The sequence below is a fragment of the Haemorhous mexicanus genome, chromosome 7, assembly GCF_027477595.1.
Source record: "Haemorhous mexicanus isolate bHaeMex1 chromosome 7, bHaeMex1.pri, whole genome shotgun sequence".
NCBI classification, from domain to species: domain Eukaryota; kingdom Metazoa; phylum Chordata; class Aves; order Passeriformes; family Fringillidae; genus Haemorhous; species Haemorhous mexicanus.
The window spans coordinates 20,900,515-20,925,102 of NC_082347.1; the positions used below are offsets into that span (position 1 = coordinate 20,900,515).

General features: G+C 39.0%; 1 protein-coding gene across 4 annotated transcripts in view; it reads right to left on the bottom strand.

Annotated features, from left to right (window-relative positions):
• The window catches only part of LRMDA (leucine rich melanocyte differentiation associated), a 633,198-nt gene that overhangs the window by 604,341 nt on the left and 4,269 nt on the right, over nt 1–24,588 (bottom strand). For 2 of the 4 annotated variants that reach the window (XM_059851315.1, XM_059851317.1), the window contains exons 1-2: nt 4,929–5,080; nt 409–509 (exon numbers count right to left, since the gene is read on the bottom strand). In XM_059851315.1, the coding sequence (XP_059707298.1) occupies nt 409–509; nt 4,929–4,958 (131 nt within the window). In that variant the 5' untranslated portion in view covers nt 4,959–5,080. Of the gene's footprint in view, nt 1–408; nt 510–4,928; nt 5,081–24,588 lie in introns of those variants that run through there. The other 2 variants (XM_059851313.1, XM_059851314.1) reach the window with 1 other exon arrangement.

Here is a 24,588-nt window from a genome sequence, read left to right on the forward strand (position 1 = left end):
GAGCATTATAAAGCATTTATAGTAATAACCAGAAATCCATAAGTAAAATTTTTAGAAATGGAGAGAAGCACATACTTACTTGTGTTTTGGTAAGGAAAAATCACTTTTGACCCCATTCTTCACTTCTTCAGGTAACAACATTTATTTTCCAATTTAAGTAGAGAACAAAGCTTAAGTTTCTCAATGGGCACCATTTATGTTAACACATATTAGTTTTCCAGACTTACCTGGTTATTTGTGCTCCAAGTGTGGGAGAAAAGGAGACAAACATTACCTATAAAACAGTCCCACCCACATGATAACAATTAAATGTACCCAACATACATTTTTCTACATTTAAAAAAATCCAGTCTATTTTACGAGTTGGAATTCCACGTTGCACTCGAAAATCTATATATTGTCACATACCTTAGCAAGTTGAAGCTAAGATCTAGCCTTTTTGCCATGTGTCCGTATTTTCTTCCTAGGAATTCTGGAATTTCTTCACAGTCCTGACTAATGTAGGACACCTGAGAAATAGAAGCAACAAGGAAACATTTCATCAGTAGATTTAGTTCCCTGTGCAGATTCTGTCTCATTGATAAAATAACATGCAATACAATGAATTGGCATTACAGCTTTAAACTATACAAGTTTTACAGCTATAAAATCTATCACACAAACTCATTTTCCTATTGATACCATCAACTTAATATTTCTTACATCTATAGTCTTTACGTACGTTTTGTCTCCTTCCAGGTAAAAATACTTCAATTAAATACATCACATTTCTTCTATTTCACTGTTAATACTTTAATCTAATGTTACTTCACATTACCATTCTAACATGCTCCAGAAGAAATTTGTTTGAAAGATCAGAAGCCATCCAAAGCATCTTCCAGATTGGCCCCTCATATACAACAAACAAAGGCTGTTTTCTAAATTTAGGTGCGGAAATACCTCAGCAGTGTACAGTCAATCCATTCTACCCATTCCTTGAGAAGATTATTACTCCCAGTAGCACACTATGGACAGAGCAAGAGGGCTGCCCATGACTATGAAAATGAAGCATGCAGCTTCTTTTCAGACAGTCACAGGAGTCTTAAAGATTTCTGGCTTCTCATTACCCTCACATGTGTAATCTTTTTCATACCCACCAACCTAAACCATCTTTAGCAAACACATGAAGAATTAGTGGTAGCACAAAAACCAGTCTACTCAGATTCTGTTTGTTTTTATTTGTCTTTAATCAGGATGAAGTGAGTGATACTTCCAGAAGAACACAAAAAGTAAAGCAGCAAAACTTTTTCTATTATTTCTGCTCTACTGTTTTAGAAGGCATTGGTTCGATTTCTTCAAAGAAATCCACAAAGCTTTTCAAAACTATTGTCAATAACTCTATACATCTATATTGGCTCATCCTTTCTGTGTTCAAAATACTGACTTTTTCAGATTTTGTGCTGCAGAAATCTCAGCTTCTCTTAATGACCAACTAGCAAGTTAAGCACCACTTTAGACCACGATCTATACAACACTGTTATTATTCACTTGTTTAATTATAAAGTCAATTTCAATACCATATTCCACTAGTCTAAAATATGCTGGATGAAAAATATGCTAAAAAATCCATCAAAATTGTTTTGATAGTATTCCACCTTCTGTTAAAACAGAGACTCCTCTGCAGAGCAGACTGACAGTATGTACTTCTGCAAGTCATCCTGATCTCCTACGCTCTAAAAATTATTGCATCTGATAATACTATATGGCATTCCATTTAATTCATTTTGTTCAATAACTTCAACAGATAAAGCTGACAACAGTGAAATAATTTTTATGAGCAGAAAACAGGTAGCTTGAAGCTCAGTTTAACAACTTCTTACCCTTGTTAAATCAGACCGACCTGCTCTTGCAATATATTCTGTTACCAGCATACACACAATTTGAGCAAATATAAGAACAAAAGTTTTGGTAGTTGGCATCCTAATGGTTTGGATAGAACAGAAAATGTTTTGCAGAATTTATTGAATTAAATATGTTGGGGTTTTCCTCCAGTTTACGTCTAAGATAATCACAATGTGTTTTACAACATACACAAAGGTATGCATAAAAGAACTGCATCATTCTTCTCTGAACTGTAGAGTTCTTTAAATTAATGCTTGCAAACCCTTTGGAAGACATCACATTAACAGTTTAATGCTTTGGATTAAGCATTTGGTTCAATGTAATGTGTTGAAACAGAAATGACTAAAATATGATGCCTATTAACACTGGGAGGACAAGAATGTCTTGAGGAGCTACAAACACAGCAAGAGCACAGATCCTCTCTTTGCCTTTCACCCGGGAGCAGTGGCTGAGAAGGAGCAGGGGACTCTGGCCTGCTACACACTGTTTCAGAAACTAACCTGGCCATCAAAGCCCTATCCACAAGAATAGAAATCAAAGAAAAAGATTCATATAAATGTTGTTTAGAGCACACAGGAGACAAAACACATAAAATGTTTCAAAGGTTCAGCCGTTGAACAGTTATAATAGGCAAATATATTTACACAACTGGTACAAAAAGATTGTTCAGAGGCATATTTACAAATGACATATTGTTATCATGGCCTCTCAATGCTGAGGCCTTGTAAAGGCATTTTACTTCCACAGAGTCCACTTCAGCAAACTCATAGTACAATTCTAATATAAAATGAGATGTCGTTAGACAGAAGAAAGAAGTTAGAAAGAAGAATTTCTTCATTTTCATTGTCTCAGTTCAAAATCATTTATTCAGGAAACAATAAAATGTACATAATTCAGTATTCTTCCTTTTGCTTCCTCTTCAAATACCCTCAAAATGACTATGAGCTTCCAAGTACATATCCAGAGACATCACCACTGAGAGACGAGAGCAAGCATACTCTTCCCAAGACTCCAGCTCTTTGGCTGCAAGGCACATCAGTAACAGCAGATTTCTTAGATTTTTCTATACCAGTCACACACCATCACACAGGATTAAAAACTGGATGTAGAGGTGTCCATGACCTAATTCTCTGACTCAAATATAGTGAAGGTTGGTCACAGTCAGTCATGACTGGTGGCCTATTCAATACCCCACCAAAATGTTCAGAGTTTCCCACAAAGGCCAGCATCAGATAGGCTATGGAGGCCTGAGATATTCTTGAAGACTCCTCAACACACTGCATGCAATTCATGAAAAAGACACGTTGTTACAAAATATTTAAAACATAAGTTAACTATCAATTGCAGTTGCACCTCTCTTCTGCTTAATTTCAGAGGGTATAACCATTTAGCCTCTGTGATCATTCTACAACGATACTGAAATCTTAATAACCCATAGAGTAACATCTTTATTAAGGAATGTCACCAAAAAGGTCACGTATGAACTCTCAATACTGCATATTCTCTCCCATTGAAGGGAACTGTATCTGGAGAACATTTCCAGGCAGCTGAGCATTACATGATAGAAGACTGTATGCTGAGCACATAGCCAAATTAAGGGGCGCAAGGGAAGAAGGTAGCGTGGCTACCATCACACAGGATTAAAAACTGGATGTAGAGGTGTCCATGACCTAATTCTCTGACTCAAATATAGTGAAGGTTGGTCACAGTCAGTCATGACTGGTGGCCTATTCAATACCCCACCAAAATGTTCAGAGTTTCCCACAAAGGCCAGCATCAGATAGGCTATGGAGGCCTGAGATATTCTTGAAGACTCCTCAACACACTGCATGCAATTCATGAAAAAGACACGTTGTTACAAAATATTTAAAACATAAGTTAACTATCAATTGCAGTTGCACCTCTCTTCTGCTTAATTTCAGAGGGTATAACCATTTAGCCTCTGTGATCATTCTACAACGATACTGAAATCTTAATAACCCATAGAGTAACATCTTTATTAAGGAATGTCACCAAAAAGGTCACGTATGAACTCTCAATACTGCATATTCTCTCCCATTGAAGGGAACTGTATCTGGAGAACATTTCCAGGCAGCTGAGCATTACATGATAGAAGACTGTATGCTGAGCACATAGCCAAATTAAGGGGCGCAAGGGAAGAAGGTAGCGTGGCACTCAGTGCCAGGGTGCACCACAGAGACCATGGGAACTGTTTCCTGCAGCAGCTTCAAAATTAGCCAATTAATTGCCTTCATATCACACACATATTTACAGGAATTCCACACAGAAATAGTGACCCGATTAAAGAAGCAATTAGATGGGTAGCACCCTGGTTTAATGGCAAACCATTTTCAAAAATAAGACAAGCTTCCTTCTTCTTAGGGGGAAAAGTTCTAACTATAGTCACAGGTGCATCACTAATGCCATCAACTTTCAGAAAGAATCTTTTTTCAGTAGCCATCCAAGGCGCTGAGTAAAAGTCAGCAGGATGTGTTATATTTCCCAACTTCTCTTTAACCAAACCGAAACATACATAAGCGGTTTCCGGAGGAACAACACTTAGCAGATTTCACTCCTTCTCATTCAGCTCGCTCCCGCGGGCCCCCAGCCGGACAGAGCAAGCGCGGTTCCGAGCCGCAGCACATCCCGCTGGGAGCGCGCTGCGCGGGAGCCTCGGGGGCGCGCCCGCCGCACGTGAGCGGCACACGGCAGCGGCTCCCGGCAGCGCAGCGCTGCCCCGGCCCGGCGCTCCGTTGTCCGCCGGCGCTAGGAGCGCAGCCCCGGGGCCGCTCCTCAGCCCTTTCCCTTCGGCAGCCTCGGGACAGCGCTGCGGCGACGGAGGCGATACCTGCGCGGCGTCCCGTGGCGCGGTGCGGCTGGAAACTAAACCGGCCCCGTGCGCTTCCGCCGCCCCCACTGACCGGGAGCGGCACGGGCAGAGAGGCGGGAGCCGGCGCGGAGCGGGAGCAGCCGCTCCCAGTGCCGGGGGCGGGGATGCGCGCAGGTGGGGCCTCGGCCGGCCAGCCTTGCGGGCCGCGGACACCTACCTGTGCTCCGCTCACCACGACCCCTGCCATGCTGCGGGGTGGCCGCGCCGGAGGCTCCGCGGGCTCGGTGCCGGGCCGGGCCGCTGCCTGGCAGAGTCAGCTGACGCGGGCGGAAGCGCGGCCGGGCCGGGGGCAGCGGCAGCGCGGAGCTCCCGCCGCCTCCTGCGGCCGGGCCGAGAGCACAGCCAGGCCCGGAGCGTCACCGCGCCGGGCCCGGGCGGGTGGCAACGGGAAGCTGGCGTGGCCCGGGGTCTGCGGTTCCAGGGCACGGTTATCCTTGTCCGGCGTCCGCCCCGGGCCGCGCTGCGACATCCTACCTGGAAGGCGAGTCCAAAGCAGCACTCGGCCCCACAGAATCAACTCTTAGACCCTCCAGTGCAACCTAGGACTGAACACCACCACGCCAACTAGACGACGGCATGAAGTGGTTCAGTGTTTCCACGTTCAGTGTTTCCTTAAAACCTCTCTGAACTCCATCACCTCCCTGGGCAGCCCATTCTTAGGTTAATCCCTTTCTATGAAGAAATTCCTCCTAATGTCCAAACTAAATCTCCCCTGGCCCAGCTTGAGGTACCTGCTGTCGGCAGCTGCCTGAGAGAAGAGACTGACCTCCACCTTTCTGAACGCTCCTTTAAGCTGCCCCCAGCCTTATTCCAAGTCTTCTCCGGGCTAAACAACCCCAAGTCCCTCAGCTGCTCCTCATAAGACTTGAACTGCAGACCCTCCCCCAGCTTCTCTGCCCTTCCCAGCGCTGGGGCTGCCACACGTACTGGGCTGTAGGGGTGCTGGAACAGGCCATGGGATGAAGTGATGGAAATTGCCAATCTGTGACACTGACAGAGGGATCACGTCATGGATTTCAGTTCCCATAAGGCGCTAGATTACTTGGAACATTATCTGAGCTGGCCTTCCACCTACTAAGCAGCTCATTAATTTGTGGCATAAAGCATAACTTGCCTTTGAGGAGATGTATGTCACTGGTAAAGAAACACCTGCAGGGGGAAAAAAAACCAAAAACATGCTATCTCCAGGAAAGGTCCACATTCCCATAGCAATATTTTTTTTTTTTCTAGAACATAGAACAATTTGTGTGGAAACCAGAAGTTCCTTTGGAATTATCAGAAAACCCTGTCAAATGAGATTTCCGGGACACAAGAATTAACTAATTAAAATAATGGCATGATGGTAGGTTATCACTGTTCAGGCAGACTAGAGGTTTTCTGTAAAAATTTTATATGAGACTTTTAAAGGTTTCCCAAGCTTGGATCCTAAATCCTATTAGTCATCTACCTACTTCTTCAGCTGCCTAAGCACCTTTAAAAATCTGGCTCATTTTCCCCTTTATTGCTAATATAGCATAACTCACTCTTGCTGAAAGCGGAGGCACATGCTGTGAGGGGAAATAAGTTTCAGGAGGATATGTATTCCTCATTGCAAACCACTTTCTTGAGTTTATTCAGCAACACAGCAGAAACCCATACTGTACTTGCTGCTCTACCTCTTATTATCAACAAAATAAATTCTTGGTACAGCTGTGGCACTACACCTTCCCTACAGCCATTCTTCCTTCTTCAGTGACTGCTGGACGGGAAACACAGAGCAAATAGCTGAGGAAAAAAAAAAGTTCTTCCTCCCTGTTGTTTTAATGTATTGTGTTAGAAATGTCAATGGGCCAATATGCATAAAAATCAAAATATGACCAATGAATAAATGACTCCAGTGCTTTGCATGATCTAATTTTCCTTGTATCGTATAAGACAGAAGAATCAAACCCTTCAGCCACAGCAAATAAGCTGACCCTACACTGATGAATAAAAGCTCTGTTTCTCTAAGTAAGAGTTTCCATCCAGGCATACTTGCTTGTTCAGATCATCACTCAGCATGCTTCAAACCATCAGGGCCTTTATTTATCTATTAGATTATTTGGTAAATAACATATGCCAAGAAAAACAAGTACTATGTGAACTGTAAATTTAAACAAAGCAATACATTCTCCTCTTTCTGTATCTACTTTTTATCTCTCTTTTAGCTACAAGCATGTGGTTCCCACCAGAATAAACACATACAGCTCAAGGCTCAAGTGGCCCACTGCTACAGTATTTGTCTTAGTGGAGTAAATTCAGTTCAATACTACACTCAAGTAAAATTGGAACAACTATATTGAAAACAATTTAGCATATCATTATCTACATTATTAAGATTAATTTTAGTAAAGTGTTAGCTGTCATTTTAGAGATATCTACGAAGAAAAAAAATCCCTGCCTAAATGGTTTACAAAATAGCCCACACAAATAATAGCAAGTTTTCCAGCTTCTTACATTGCCAGTTGCATTAACCTGCCATTGATCCTCCTACTTACTAGGCAAGACCTTGTCTAGAGGGAAAAGTTGCAGGTGCAGCTCCCTAAACCGGGTGACTTAAATTGACTTTATCATCTCTTCAATCAGTCGAGCTGAATTTTCTAAATTACAAAAACAACTTAAAGACGTGGCAAACTGTTTTAAGTGCATCAGGCTTACAGTCGTTCTTTTGAACCAGTTCAACATTTTCTTGTACAGACATGGCCTAGATTGTTATCTGCCATGGATAAATAATAGGTCCAAGTCCCATGGTGTGTAACAAAAGGGACTGCTACTGACCGCTGTGACAAAATGGGACTATTATACTGTAAAGGAAGGGAAAAACAACTCCCTGCACCAGAGGAAAGGAGAAGAGAGATGACTGTCTTATAATGGTGCTTCCTTAGACTTTGAAAACTTACATCTCAAAAAATCCTAATTCTGCTCCCAGTTTCCTACGGGATTATTGGTGAACTTCTCAAACTTTGTAATTTTAGACTCTGCTTTATTCCCTTATTTCTTAAGTACCTGTCACTTGCACATAATTTTCAAAAGCAATGAAAACTCACAGCTGTCTGCCCCTGCAGGACTATTTTGTAACATCTAATCTGCAACTTTAACAAAGTTATAACATAGTCTCAAATTTCAGGCATATGAGTCAATGTGCTCATTAGCTTGTGCCCCATATTGTTATGAAGATAAAATCCATCACAATGCAATGTAAATACTGAAGGACTTCTCCAGCTTTTGAGTCAGCTGATCATCAGTGTCACTTGATAGCACAGATCCCAGGTGCCTCTGGGTTTAGGCTGTTCTTCACCTTACCATATGTATTTGTATTTCTGAGCATCTCAAAACATTACCTTCTTGAGTCCTGGCCCACGCAGCCTGCATCATCTGACGGTTTTATTTAGCTTTGCTAGAGCTGCCTATATGAGTAAACCTTCAAAGGACTAAGTTTGTACTTACAGAATATATTTTTCAGGGATTCCTCAGAAGCTGAAAGTTTTGTGAGGGTTCTTTGTAGAGGTTAAAATAGTTTATGTGGCAGTTGGCCATAGCTGACCTTTGAAATGTCTTTTTTTACAGTCTATTTATATTTTAAAAAAAAAGTAAAAATCACTTGTTTATTTAAATAATAACTCTCACTGCAGTTAGATGCAGAAGGTGGCACTTCTCTATGGGCCATTCAATAAGATTTTCAAAGATTTTTAACAGAGTATTGCCAAAACTGCTTGATATGTCAGTTACATACAGAAAAAACCAACATGGACTTTTAAAAAATAGGGGTTTTGAGAAACACTAATATGCTCAGTACATCTTTTACACACACAAATATGTATATATGCTGACCTGTTCTTTAAATAAAGGGCATTATAAGTTTTAAATAATACCTGGAAACCAGCTCCAAACAAGTGGGAAGCAATGTGTTGGAACCATGGTAGATACACATCAGATCTGCTTCTTATAAATCAGTTCATCATACAACAACAGAGCTTTGTGTCATTTTAGGACTCAATTACAATCAGGAAATCTCACTGATCAACTGATTAAATAATTAGCTAATACAAATCAGTAAATATGGCATAGCACCAAGCACCAAATGAATTATGTCATTTCATATAAAGCCTTTGTATACAAGCATTTCCCCATCTCAAATGAACACTGAACATTCATAAGAGGAAATAATAACAATCCTGACTTTTTCATTAACTGAAAGTTATAAAAATATTTGAGTTAATCAAAATGGTCTGTTTTCCAGCTGGCAGCACACTATGCATGTATGCCTCAATGTACACAAATACAATTATCCTATATTTCAGAGCAGGTCAAATAAACTATTGTCTACTTTTAAGAAAACCCACATATATATAATTTCTCCTGACAAAATAGTGTGTTTGAACAGTTTTCTGAAGCAAATAATTTCAGCAAAAAACCTCAGCCAAGTAACAGAATTTTTTCAACTTGACCTTCAGAAAATTTGGCATACAGTTTATCCATAAAACTTATTTTCTTGATGCTAACTATGAAAATATTGTCTCAAAATATTTGTTAATAAGTATCCACCGCAATATGATGTGAATACAAACTGAACAATTTAGCTGAGAAAGATTGACTGTAGTACAAACATTTTCCTCTGTATTGCCAAAGGAACATTTTATTCATATGTAGCTTCCCTTACACCTGTTTTTAATCACAAAGAGTTAAATAGTGTGTTTAATGTCCAAACTAATAACTTCAGATGTCTCCCAGGAAACAGCATCACTAGCACTCCCTGCTGTGAAACATGCAGGAAAAAACCCTGACAGAAAAAAGATAAAGTACAATAAAGTGTGTACTTTAGTCCTCCAGAAAGAAATACAGTAATGATGATGTCATTTGCCATTCCTAAGCTGTTCTAAGTTGAACAGCTGCAAATTAGATTTCTTCTTTCCTACCTCCAAACTAGTTCTCATACAGCCACTTATAAGGATATTTAACAGCCAATGATAAACAGGTTAAAGGGATCTGAAAAGCAAGTTCTGCCTATGTATTCAATACACTGCTACACCTTTTTTTGAACAGTATTAGTATGGCAGTGTGATATAGTACTATACGACTGAAGAACATCTGAGTGACATTGAAGTGTTGGGTTCTTTTCCAGAAGTATGCCCATGCTGGATTGTTTGAAACTCTGCAGGATAAATTAGTCCTAAAAAGCAGTCAAAGAAAATTGGTTATCTTATACTACTGTAGGCTCTTGTAAGAACTCTGGGTTTGCTTTCCTACTGTCAACTAATGGCCTTGATTTACATTTTTTTCATTCCTGTGGAGACTCATATTAGAAAGATAGAATAATAATACTAATATTTCTACTTTCATCTAGTTTTTGAGTTTTACCCTTTCCTGCTACACAAAAGCAGAGCATCCAATCTGATATATTTCCTACTTCTTGCATTTTGGCTCTTTCATTCCTCCAGTGTCCCCAAGAAAAAATGAATTATGTCTAAAACCATACCTGGGATAAATTTGGTTATTATTTTCCTATTATATGGCAGAAGTGTGATATAAGCACAGTGAAGCTACATGGGCATTGTGAATTAATGCAGCCCATAAGCTCACTCACTGTTTTATTGCAAAGGCACCCTGAAGTTCAACATCTTCTGATGTCTTTGAAAAGCTTCATTTTGTAACATTGTTAGCATTCTTTTAAGGTAAGTTTATGTATATACTTCAAAATGCATTATTCTATAAGCTGAGTTTTCAAAAACAGAACAACATAAAAGCTTTGATGGCAGGGAAAAAAAACCTTTCATAAAATTTGTAGTCAGTAATCTTATCTCATTTCCAATAAAGGTAACGACAGTTTTGTTGACCAAAATGGTATGACCCAAATACAATTAAAAATCCCTAATGTTACATTATATAGCACACTATAGCTATTAGGCTAAAATTATGTTTAATAAGTTACATCCTCAACAACTAAGACATAGCAACAATTAATTGTGCAATTTATTTCTTCCTTCTCATAAGATATGTTGTGGTACAGAGCTGTCTTTTAGTGAATTTTGGTGTTTGGTTGGTTGGGTTTTATAATATACAGAATTCTTTTTCCTTTAGACTTTAGTTTGGACAGAGATAAGTAAATTAGCTCAACCAGGTATAATATCACTAAGTTTCTCAATGCTCTGTATTACGAGAAGTTCTGGCATTTTAAATGCATTATTCACACTCCATGCCAGGAAAATAGAAAAATCCTTTTCTTATTATGCTACAAAAAAAGGAACTGCGGTATAGAATAGATACATTATTTGTATAAAAACTTGTATGTATTATCTGTAGTCATCTGGGGAACTGAAGCTGCACCACCCAGGACCTAGGTCTGATACTCTAACTGTACACAATACTCTGTCTTGCTTTATCTTGTTTATTGTAGGTATTACACAATAAAAATTATTATTTCCAGTAAAAAGATGGGCAAGAAATGTAAATTCTTTACTCCGAGTAGACAACACTTGCAAACAAGAGTTATTCCAAGCTAAAGGGTGATAATGATTCTCTGTTTGACCTATCTGGAGTACAGTACACAGGAGAAAGATGCTGACATGGAGCACCCACAAGCTTTGTAGATTATTGCAAGATTTGGATGTGTTGTCAAAAATAAATGTATAGCACAAACCAAAGATGAGAAATTGTATTTTTCAGTCTCTTACAATTTATGCACTCTTTTTTTTTTTTTTTTTTTTCATAAAGCCATCAAAAGGATGCCAGGCTTTCCCTTCTTCCAAGTTTCAAAGTCCTGTTTCTAATCATGGAGGCACAGAACACTTAGTACTAAGATCATAAGATTTTTTTTTTTAATTTGAAATTCAGTAAGCTTGGTTTTGCTACCACTTCTCCTATAATTATATGTTGCACAAATACACAGAGATTATTTTTTCCTAAGCCTAAGACGACTGACTCACAACATATTTGAAGTGCTATACTTCCCTACAATCCATTATGTATAGGTGAATTTCAGGTTGGCTGGCTGCACAATCGTGGGAAAGCAAATTGCAATACTCAAGCAACTGTACCTCTCAGGGCACTGATGCTTCCTCATAAGAATGCAACAACCAGAACTCGGGGGGAAAAGGGTACTAAAGCTAGGATAAAGTCTAATTTTGAGGCCATACAACATTGCAGTTCTGTTCTAAATAACAGATCTGAGGTTCACAGAGGTATTTTCTTGTTACACATCTCTGTCACAATGTCTGGGACAGAAACTGTCTGTCACACTGTGCTGGTTTCAAAGACAAAACAAAATTATTGCAGGAAGTGCTTGAATACAAAGGTCAAAAACAAAGGAAGTGGGTGCAGAGGCCAGAGCAGCTTTCGTTGAGCTGCTCTCTCTTGTTCCAGCTGTCTTGGCAGCTCACTGTAGAACTAAATGACCAGACTAGCCAGAGGTATTTTGGGGTTTTGTGTTTTTGAGAGGGGTTTATGGGGCCTTTTATTTTTTTAGTGGGGTGGGGAAGGGGAGGAGGGGGGGATTTTTGTTTGTTTCTTTTGTTGAGGTTTTGTTTCATGTTAATTTTTCTCAGAAAGAACTATATTCACCTGATTATTCCAAGAAGACACATTCTGCATCTTGTTTTTCAAACAACACTGCATAGTAGGAGAGACCTATCTATAAACAGGCATATACTATTGAAAATATACATTGGACAGGGCCCTGTGCCCCTAAGAGCCAATGCCCCTAAAGATGTGTCTTTACCCCAACAGAAAACTGTATGATCAGGAAGGAGTTCAAGCCAAGGTGTGAGAATACCTGACATTAACAAACAGGTTCCTTCCCTGCTTCTCACGGCCTCATTCTTTAATCTTCCATCTTTGAGCAGGTTATACCAGCAAAGGGGAGAACCACAGCCTTCCACAGAGATAACAGATACATGATACTCTGCTGAGAAGAGTAGTAAGCAGGAATAGAGTCCAATTAGTAGTCAACCTCCTACACTTGAATATGGAGTAACTTCTGTATTTTAAGTAGCAAATGGTTTTGCTCCCTATTGTTCAGTTCCAAAGCAGTTGCTGGTTTTTGTTATACCTTTTAAGTACAAAAGATTCCCACAGAAATGTATGGAAGTTGCTAACAATTTGAATGGTTAAGAAATAGCAGAGCCCAAACAAAAGCCACCATCCTCTGCAGATTGTTAAACAGCAACTTTTCCTATTACTCACTTATTACTTTCATCCACCCATCCTTCTGGGTGAGGAGGGATAAATATAGCACAGCCAGCATTAATTCTGCATCTGGAGACATCACTAGGAAAAGAACATGCACACACATGATGCAAGAAGGAAGAGCTGAAAGTTCCAGAGGTCTCCACAAGCAGTATATTGTCTATTAAAATTGAGAGATATACATAAACATGAAAACTACAAGAAACAGGTTTTACACTTATTGAAAATGTGAGAGAGTACATGGGAAAGCAAGGTGGTTTAGTTTAATTTCACTCTTCCTGAATGGTGACTTTAGTGTTTTATTCCTTTCTTCTACTCTCCTTGCATAAAAAAGAATATACTGAGAAATCCTCCCAATTCAATAACATGCATAATCACCTTTCCTAGGTAAGATGAAGCAGAAAGTGACTAATTGTAGATTGTAGATTCTATTGTACCTGCTGGTCCTACAAGACGTTTCTGTCCTAGGTTCTCCAGGTTCTCCTGCACGTATCCCAATTTAGTCACACTATTTTCAGTTCTTCAAAAACAAAAAAATCATGAGTAGGCAAATGCACAAACAAAGGAGCCCAGTGCAGGGTGAGGTATTTTCTGCAGAAACTGTTCTTTAACAAGAAAATAGCATTACTGTGAACAGGAAATGCAGGAAAAAAGTTCCAACTTGTGAGTCAAGCAGTCCTGTGATATAGGGATTAGATTCATTACAACTTTGACAATAATATTCCACTCCTTTACAAAAACCTGTTTCTAGACCCTTCTCACAATCCAAGTGGGAAAATAAAAAAAGAAAGTAGCTGAGCCAAAGTAATGCATCATTCACTGCAAACAGTGGTCCTGCGTAAGTTGTATGTTATGTTTTAGTCTCCATACCATCTGTACAAATAAGAAAAAAAATAATAAAAATCTTTTGATAAGCCTTCATTTGGTGAGAAACACAAAAGAAATAGCAGACTTAAACCAAAGAGATTTCCTGTTTATACTGCAGAGATTATTAGAGACAGACCAATGCTAAACTTAAGGAAATTCTCGTCTTAATTTTGGAATCCAACTTTGATTCCATACATATATAAGTATCCAAAAACACGCTGATATTTGACCATCATGCTGGGGACCTTTTCCACAATCACAAGAGAATGATTCAGAGCTTCAGATTATTAAATGTTGCTCTCAAGTAAAGATGAAAGTGGACTGATAACACTATAGTAGAAGACTGATAACAATATCATATAAAGCTCTCCATGCTTATGTTTCTTGCTGGAATCCCACTCAGATGAGTAAAGCTACTGCCAGCTGATGGTGTTGGAAAACATATATGACTAATTAGGAACAAACTCTTTTGGTTCAAGCAGAGAAATGTGCACATTATAAAATCAAAACAGAAACAGATACCAGTGGACATATTTGCAAAAGAAGGTAATGATTGAATAGATATCAAAAATAAAATCACTTCAAAGTCTCCCAGGGTTTGTCTCTGGATCAAAGTGGAGGTAGCATGAGTTACACCATGATGTGTAAGATTTCAGTTTCAAAGTTGACAGTGTAACACATTTTAATACCATTAACTTGCCATAATAAAAAAACACCAGAGGGTTATGAATTTGGATTTATTTCTAGTAATGATTATACTGGTGAATCTGAGTGACAGAGTCATTCACATGACTCTGTGTGAGTTAGACCACTGTGATACATTTGGGTCGCATGGATAAGATTCTGTACCTTGGTAAGACAAGGCTTGTTAATAAAAAGTAAAGGCTAAAAAATCTAGTCACAGATGATGCTGTGGTTTTAAGACTTAGACACAACATTGTTTAAAAAGACTTCATATCAAGAAAAAAGGTTCAGGAAGCTTAAAATATTATTATTCATAAAACTTTTGCAAATTAATTTTTTTCTCTCCAAGGAGGAAAAAAGAAAGCCTACCACAACAACAACAACTTTGTTGATTTTAATTGGAATAACTTGATTTATGTGATAGAACCCAGCAAAAAGGGGCCTGTCATAACATATATCATTATAGATCAGGACAACAGGACAGAGGGATAAAATACAGCACAAAATAATAAAATAAAACAAAAATTGTGTTCATAAAGAAGTAGCAGTAACCAACAAAAACTACTTTATTCTCAGCCCAAAACTCTTTAGAAATATGCATAATTAATTCTCACAATAAAAGGAAATATCCAGATTAGACAGCCAAGTTTCAAATTTTTTTGAATTTTTCAGTTGACTTAGACTTCCCTACTGAAACAAAAAGAAACACGCATTAGGCTGTACTTTATAAGAAGGTTTTGTTTGTAAATAACCTTGAAAGCAATGCTACGCAGTAAGAGAACCTGGAAAATTTTACAGTCAAAGAACCATGTGTCCAAGATGAGGTTATGCAGTAGCAGTCACGTATGGTTATAAGCAGTGTCCATTGGCTTGTTTAACATTATGTCAATTCATTAACCTCCTATTAAAATATTTATTGCTATTTCACTAAGATTTTTAGCAATTAAAACTTCTTTTTCTTTTCTTGAGGATGTGATACGCAGTCAGGAAAGGTCTCACCTGGCATGCCAGACATGGTACTGAAGCCTTGTAACCCCAAAATGCAGCTTGACACACACTTCAGATACAGCAGCCTGGATACAGCATGTGGAGCTTCCCGCAGAAAATCCCAACCACCTTGGACCTAATAGCTAACTTGGATACTTTTCTCCTCTTTTTTTGATCTTACAGTAATACCAGTCTGACTTAAAAGAAAATTAATTGGAAAAAAAGCATTAAGCTCTTCACAATGTGAAAAAACAAATCTAGTGAAATAATAAACTCAAAAGGGGCTGCAGCATGATGACCATTTCTGCTTATTCCTAATTTTAATTCTTAAAAAGCATAGCAAGATGCTTCCCTACCATTAATTTTTCATTATGAAAAGATACATATTTTACTGAAGCTACAGAACTGTCCACACTGTCACAAACAGAAATTTTAAGGTAACCACAGGTCTGGAAATCTTTTGTTACCTGGAAAGTTTGATGGTATCTGTATGATATAAACATTTTAAATTGTTCTGTTAAAGCAGAAGAGCTAAGACCAGAGCCTTCATCAACTAAACAAGTGAGCAAAAAAGAAGTCAAGTCCACTGATTTTAGAGAGTCTCTTGCAAGCTTAATGATCATTTATATATAATGAATATATATATTTCATCATACTGGCCTATAAACTGACATATTGAAAATAGTATTTTCAAATTGTTATCTACAAGGAAATTTATTAACATTCATATTCTCCTTCTAGTGAATGGAAATACATGTTAATTCTCTTCTACATTTACCACTTCAAATTGTATTCACTGTACAGTATATTAATTTGTCTTTCAGTGGAAAGATAAGTAAATGTGTTTGTAAAAATTGTTCATAATGATCAGTTCCTGCTGCTATTTATGCTGGTTATGTTAAAATATAAAGAAAGTCCTACCTAACACTTCTAAAATGTCATTCACCTGTAAATTTCATTACATTTTACATATATTAATCAATTAAGCCCTACTATACCCATCTCAATTAAGCATTAATATCCCAATTTTACAGTTAGTTACACTGAGGATAGTTTGAAAGGTTGGCTGTCTTGCTAATACCACTCACGAGTGGGGATAAAACCCTCAAGTGATAATCACTTCTGCGTGTGAAATTAAAAATGAAAAGTATTTTCCCTCTTGTAGAATGGAAAGTATAAAAATAAAATACAAAATCAGTGGACAAAAATTTGGGCTCTAACAGGACTTTATCTTTTCTTGTGAAACAAACCATTGCTTTAAAAATTCTTGGAAAGAGATGAATATGTATGATCAAGAGATTTCTACAGAAGTTCCACAAGATGTGGTCCTCAGATCAAAGCAAAAACAGTGGCCCAGAAGTACAGCCCATACTAAACTCTCCCCACTCCCCAAGCCAGGCTAAGCATCTCACACTGAATAGAACTTCCACTTTGTACCATTTGGAGAGGTTTTTTCAACTGACTCCCTTAAAGTAAGTTCAGGCTACTTTATGCTTCTTTTAACGACAAATCAAATTAACATAACCATATAGTTACACATCATATTAATTCTATCAAATTTGCCAGTCTAATGCCACTAGAAAACAATTTTATTTCAATGTTATGATGTGCAAAATCAAAGTCCTCCTGTTTAGCCTATTGCTGAGGTACTATAATTATCACTGATTACAAAATGGCAAACCAGTGTATTTGCAGGTGCACATCCTAAATGTAACTCTTATTTAGCAAGCATAGCTGCATAACTTTTCTGTATACTTTTAGTACTAATATCTAGTACTCATAATTTACTGGTTTAAAAGTGCTTTCTTATTAATACCTTAACTTATAATCCTTTATTGCTTTTAGTCCTCTAACTTGGTATGGAAAGAGCTACACGTTCCTCATTTTTCATCAGTCTTCTGTATGTTCTGTGTGGGTGAAAAAAAAAAATAGGCTACTTTGCTATATTGTGCTGCTACCATGCCTCTCAAAGGGGTCAGTGACAAATCATGATCTCTTGGCAGTCTGTCTTGCGTATTTTGCACCAAATGAGGCAGGGATGATACAGGGGTGGTATAATTTAATCTTCATTAACACCTCAAGACTGTCATCACATCCATGAAGTAAACAACAGAACCAAGAGTGTAGAGGCAAGCCTCTATTCTGGCACTTCATTTTTTTCTATGCCCCACCTGGCATTTTATTAAGAGTCAATAAGATTGCCATTGACATTTTGAGCCACATACTGAAGAGTAATTCTATAATGGCCTTGTGTTTCTTCCTTGTAAGAGAAGAAAGCCTCAGCTCCAAGTCCTGTTTACGTGAAATGGGCTGATTTCCAAACTGGCTCCACAACTGTTCCTTACCACCTCCAGCCATGGGCCATTTTAGTACTGTGCATACCTTGTAATCACTTAATCAATGCTTCATGTCTAGCATGACCTCTCAGGTGTGCTCTGTAAAAGCAATCTGACCCAATGTATCAGTTAGTGACAGCACCCAGCATGTCAAAAACCTGTGAGGGGACACCCAGAGGACAGCCATAATGCTGTGCTGCCTGGCAGCCCCAGCTCATTCAAGAGGGGAAATCAGCCTGGTGTAAAGCAAAACACTCAGGTCAGTTCAGAAATTTACACAAGTCATTTAAGTTATGCTAGAAATGTATTATGACCAAAATGTTGTTATTAGAAACCAACTCTGTGAAAAACATGAACTACTGAGAAATTTTTTTCTCTACTTTTATAAATTATCCTAGTGTTGTTCCTCATCCATTACTGACAATAACACCTGAGTGACATGCATTATGCATTAAATATATTTATGATAATTCAGATCTATTTGTATTAAACAGTGATATTATATATTCACTTAAGATTTAAAAATGTTTAAGTTGATATGGAACATATCAGAATATCATAGATTAGATTACAGTGGATATCTTTAGGCAATTTTATTTTATATGGAATAGAAAGGCAGAAAACTAAGCATTTTTATTCCAAAACTGTACTCAAAACTGACCTAAACTGACAAAAATCAAGAACTTCATATCTGAACTTGTCACTTAAAGGTGAAGTAAAAATCCTTAGCAGGAAAAGGGCAAAGACTCAAAGTCATCCATAGTATATGAGCAGAAGTAAAAAATTCAAATAACTTTACATTTGGAAGGTAAAACATGGAGCCCGTAACCACCGGCTACTGTCTAAAAGTCTGTATCAAAGATGTTGCCACTCTCCAGCTGTTAAATAATCTGTGAGCTGAATTCGTAGGCATCTCCATCACAGCCGTGAGCTGAATTCGTAGGCATCTCCATCACAGAAGTCCCATCACAGGAGTGATATTTTTGCAGAAACAACAGAGAGGATATGAATGAACTGTTCTCTAATTATTCTGGCAAGGCAGGGGAGGACATTCTACACTTCATTCTCTGGTGTCATCAATTTGATGTCTTTATAACTGCTAAATTAATTTGTCTGTACTTCAGGAGTCTGTTTCAGTTCTTAAACTACTAAGGATGAAATTCACCCTGCCTTTCAAAGTCTTAGGAAGTCCCCTGTGCAACAGATCTTTTGATATTCTAGTGCCCACACTGCGAACACCTAACTGGAGAAATCTGTAGCTCTTAAAGATCTTTTTTTTTTTTTTTTCCTGGAGTACTTAATAATATTCCACAAGCAAGCATACACAGGCCTTCTGGGAAGATATAAGGGCTCCACTGATAAACATTTGATCTATCTAGAGACATGCAGCCAAGATTGTATAAAAAATACCAAACCATCTTTAGCCCAACACTCCTCCAAGAGGTAGCACTTTTTTTGTGTGTGTATATACTACAAACATAAATATACCCTACCCTGGACTGGGTATTTTGGCATCCCATGATTATTTACTGTTCACTGTAAAAATGTTACTGCTTTCATTACTCCATAATAAATATATAAATAGAACTACAGACTGCCACAGGAAAGAACCATATTTCCTTTCAACTTTTCTCTGCGTTACACCAGGTTGCTCATCCAGAACTCAGCTGAACTAATTTTGTCCTTTGCTACTGCACATAACAGAGATCTTCCCGTCATCCTAGTCACAGAAATTTCAAATGTTGACCAAAAAAAATCAAGATCAACTTATCTCCATATCCACAACTGAGCTCCAGTTTTCTTTATTGTACAAATGATTTTAAGAGCCATATTTGAAAGGAGGGAGTTCCACCCAAGAACAGCTTTTACCTTCATGATAAAGACCCTTGTTTATATGAGTGCCGTAACTAGAAATAATACCCTTTAAAAAAATCCTGTCTGCTTTACATAGTTTTCATGATGAGTAACAAAAAAGGCATCCAGATTCTTATTTTCTCCCCTTTGGTTTATGAATATTGCTTATTATTAACAATAATAGATACAAATGGATACCAACAGTCCAGAGAAAGTGAAGCATCTTTTTTAAATGGGTTGTAATCTTTACTGTTTTTCTTAAATATTATCATTTCAGTTCAACCATTACTTTTTTTTCATTAACATACTTTGATATTAAATATCCATAATAAATAGGAAGGCATCCTACTTAAATTTGGGGGTTCCCATTCAGATCATGTGGCAATGTGGAAATGAGACAATGGGTGATTACTGAACCAAAACAGCTGCTTACTACTGTGCAATTGTTTACATACACAAGTGAAGGAGAAAATTTCATCTTTCATCCCATGGAGAGAAGGTGCAAGCCCTAACTGGAGTAGCCACAATGCCATTATGCTATTTCTGTCTCAGAGCTATTCAACCAAAGCATACTCTTACACAGTGTTAATAAATTACATTTCAAAAATGATGTTTTGCTAATTGATTTTCCCCTTGTATATTAATGACATTCAAACAAGACTACCAGTGCAATATAATAATAGCATTTGTACCTTTGTCCTACTAGCATAATTATTCATGATTTCAAGGTCATGGGTAAAAACATCATCTTGTATAATTATAAAGTACACAATAAGAACACTAACTTCAGATATTATAGAAATAGCTAGCAACTACTAACTTAAAGAACCAAATGTCATCATTACATGCCTAGGTTGTATTACATCATTTCATGAATTTGAAAATTAGTGAAGTATGAATAAGAAACCTTGATGATGCATGTTTGTTTCCAATGAGTAACGCCAAAGACAGAACTTGCAACAGCACCAGCATCTTTAATTCTGACAAGAAATCATGGCATTCAAATAGGAATGAGATGATCCTCTTGATTTGCCTATGCTATTATACAGCAAGTCACGCCGCATAATGTCGGAGCTTTTCTACAGGCAGTGTGAGATTATGTTCTTGTATTTTTCTGCCATGGTAATGCACTAAAGCATTTACTGTCTTATCCTGATTACAACTCTTTGTAATGGAAAACTAAATACCAGGACTCCGTTTCACAGATACAGAGCCACAAAATGTAGTTGAATGCTGTTAATGGTAGACCTGGAAATGAAACCGAAGTGTCGCTAACTCTGCCTAGTCTCCGTTCCTCAATGGCCACAGTTTAAGAAGTTTACTTGAACAGAATTTACTGCAAGACTTGTGTCTTTAATCTCTACTCATAATGCTAAATGTAGTATATTTATCAGAGCTGGAAGTAACTGAATGAAATTGGTCAGGGAAAAAACCTCTTCACACTCTCATGCTACTGCCTACTTTGTCATCCATTAAGGACAAGAACTTTCTGTGAATGATGTAGAAAAAGAAGAAAGAAATCTGTCTGGGGTGGCGGTTTTTTATGGGAAAGAAATTACATAAAGCGGAACACTTTGCTCAGTTAATGAAAAATAAAAATTTACAATTAGGTGAAATAGCACATGTGCTTAAAACATTCTCAGCAAACATGCAAAACTCCCCTTTGAAAGTACATTGAATTTAGAAGAACAAGTTTTCATTGTTCAGGTGTTGAGAGTAGTGATCAAGAAGAAATGTTGCTACAGGCACTTGTTTGGCTAATGCCTTTTCTTTTAAACATGGAAAATTTTGGAAGCAGAGTTTGTATTATCCCTTCATAAGTAAACCTCAAATGTTCCTTTTGTAGTCTTGTAAGATTTTAAATTTAATCATGTTAGTTCTTTCCCTCCCACCTTACTGGTGGCTCAGTCATTTCATCTCATTTGCCCACAGGATAGAAGTGGTTGTGTGCACACTTCTGAGCTGAACTTACATCTTCTAATATTTGGCACATTTTCTTACCATCTTTTCTTTACCTCCAGGTAGGCCACATAGCACAACAATGAGCAAAGAGGTAAGACTCCAGCTGAAATGATGTAATGCTGAAAATTAAATTTATACACAAGTGTTCTGAGTTTGGGTCATAGCTGGGTCACTCCTCTGAGTGGGAGGCAATCCAGCAAGGAGCACTGGATAATGATTTCTCTAAGATGAGGCCCCTTTCAAGAAATATAGCACAAAGCTTCACCTTGATATCTGAATCTAATCTGATTCAATGTGTGTAATTACTGATATTTGTTGTGTGGTAGTAAGAAGTGATATTATTTTGTTATATGCTGTATTATGTCCCCCTTTCCTTTCAACCTACTAGCACCCAGCAATAGGCTTTCCAGTATCTGAACCTTTACCCAGAGATAGTGGTTTAGATAAGGACTGGCTGGCTGAGGCTTTTTACAGAACACATATTGTTTAGAGTCGGAGGGATTCATTATTTTTCTTGAACAAAGAATGGAGTATGTCTTGGTTGTTTAGGCACAGCTACATATGGCCAGTGCTATTTTTTTAGCTGTATTTATCCACTGTGTTCATTTGCTTCCAGGTATAGCTATCACACACTCCTTCCTAAACTTGAGAGGAGCTTTTCTGTACTGGCTTCTAAGTGGGTTTCACCTTGGCATGGCAGGAAGTGCCAGCAGAACATCTCTGCTCACATACAACTAAGCAGGCCCTCAGGAGAGACACGGGCTCTTCTAAGCGGTCCAGGCTGGTGCAACAGGCTTTGCAAAACATCTATGAGTCTTAAAAACACAATCACATCAAAAGGTAAAGCAAACCATATAATTTCCTTCTGTTGTGCCAGTTGTCAGCCTCTCGCATGTTGTGTCGCCAGTGATTTTGCACTCTACCTGCAAGGTAGCCTGCTGCCACCTGACAGTGCTGCAGTCAGCCACAGGCTGACAACCACAGCACCACGAGAGCGACTGTCAGGGCCATTTTGCATGAAGCACACGCAGCTCCTACCCAGCGAAGCCCTAATGTGTTGATTTACAGAGTCCTCTTGGCTGACATGGGAAAATGAGTCTGGTCATGGTTGATTTAACATTTTATGGGCAAAGAGTCAGCCTGCTATAGTAAGTTTGGAGTAGTGCAAATATTTTACACATTTACACACAAGTCCGCGGGAAAAAAACATTCAAGATACTCTGTGATTTTGATTCTCACATCCCTCGAGCTCCACTGAAAATAACGTGAGTTCCAATTAATTAAATACAAAAAGTATACGTTAAGGATCAGACCCTCAGGATGAGTAAGCAGCTCTGCGGGCACAGCCGCCCGCGAAAGGAGGAGCTCGGCCAAAGGCTGCGGTGGGGCGCCGAGAAGAGGCGCGGGAGCACCCTCGAGTGCCTCCGCCCAGCGCCGCTTCTCCCCGCAGCTCCTGCGGACGGCCGGCACGTCCCGCCGGCCCCGGGCCCGCTCTGCCCGCGGCGGGGGGCGGGCGCAGCCGGCGGGCGGAGCGGACACGGGCGGCTCCGCCCGCCCCGGCGGAAGTGGCGGCGGCCGCGGGGCAGCCCCGCGGTTCTGGGCGGCGGCAGCGGCCCCGCCGTGCCCTCCCGCCGAGGGGGTAGAATGACTTTTCCCGTAATCAACTAAAGCAAACCAGCCGCGGAGCGGCCACCTGCTCTGCGCTGCTGCCGGTGTGCTCGACCCGTCCGCCGGCGGAGCGGGCGGTGACGCCGCGGTGCCCGGCAGCCGCAGCTCAGCCGCCTGCCCCGCGCTGCCGCGCAGAGCCGGGAGAGCGCCTGGCCGCCCTGCCCGACCGCCGGCCGGCCGAGCCCGCTCTCATCAGCCCCCTCTCCCGCCGGCACACCGGCACTCCCTCCGAGACGAGCGCAGCTGGACGGAAAATAAATCCAGGGGGAAAAAAAAGAAAAAAAAAAAAATCTACCTCCGGCTAGTTCATCGCCCGAAAAGACAGGGGGGAAAACGCGTATGCCTGCGTGGGGGTGCCAGGAGAAAGATGAGTGTTTCTTTCATTAACCTAATGGTAATTGCAAAAAGACTCCCTTTTTGTGAGCTTCACCTAATCAAAACCGAATATCTGTATGTGGCACTGACAAAATCAGTAAAACTTCACCTTCGACTTTATTGATCTGAACAGACAGACAGAGTTTTCTATGGTGTTCAATTTAGGGAATTAAAAAAAATCACTCTGCTAACAGCATTTGGTACATTTCTAACCCATATGTCACCTCAGTGCTTTAAATAATTATATTTGCATGCAGGGAGTGATTCATAAATATGTCAGGATTGTGAAATATAGGCAGGCATTTCAAACTTTCTATTTAAAAAACATGAATTATGGCCACGAAAAATGTGTTCCCATTTAAGGGTGATACGAAGTATTTGGTGTCTAGTACGGAGGCCCATCCATCATATAGACAATAAAGAGAGTTTTTGCCTGACGTTGGAAATTTATGGTTGCCCTTCTCTGCCCTAATAACTCAAGCATTGTGTCAGCCTGTGACAGCCTTTGCAGAAAAACAGCAACCCTGTTATCAATCAAAAAGCCCTTTTACATTTTTAGCAAAACTCTGATCATCCAGACACCCTTTTAATGTATATATTACATCATTATAGATCATTCTGCACTTTTACTGCAACTCAACAAAATGATCCATCACTTCAGGACAGTCCTGATGAACGCTGATGTAAATTATTTGCACGTCGCTAGTACAGTACAAAATGAAAAATGTACTTTAGGTGGAATTAATTTTAGGGTGTAAAAAGCTAAAAATGAAAGCAGTGGGGATTAGAGGAGACCTAAATGCACCATTAGGGGATAACTGAAAACAAGCTAATAGTTATTAAAAATTAAGATTATTTTAACCTTTTGGGATCATGGACCAAGAC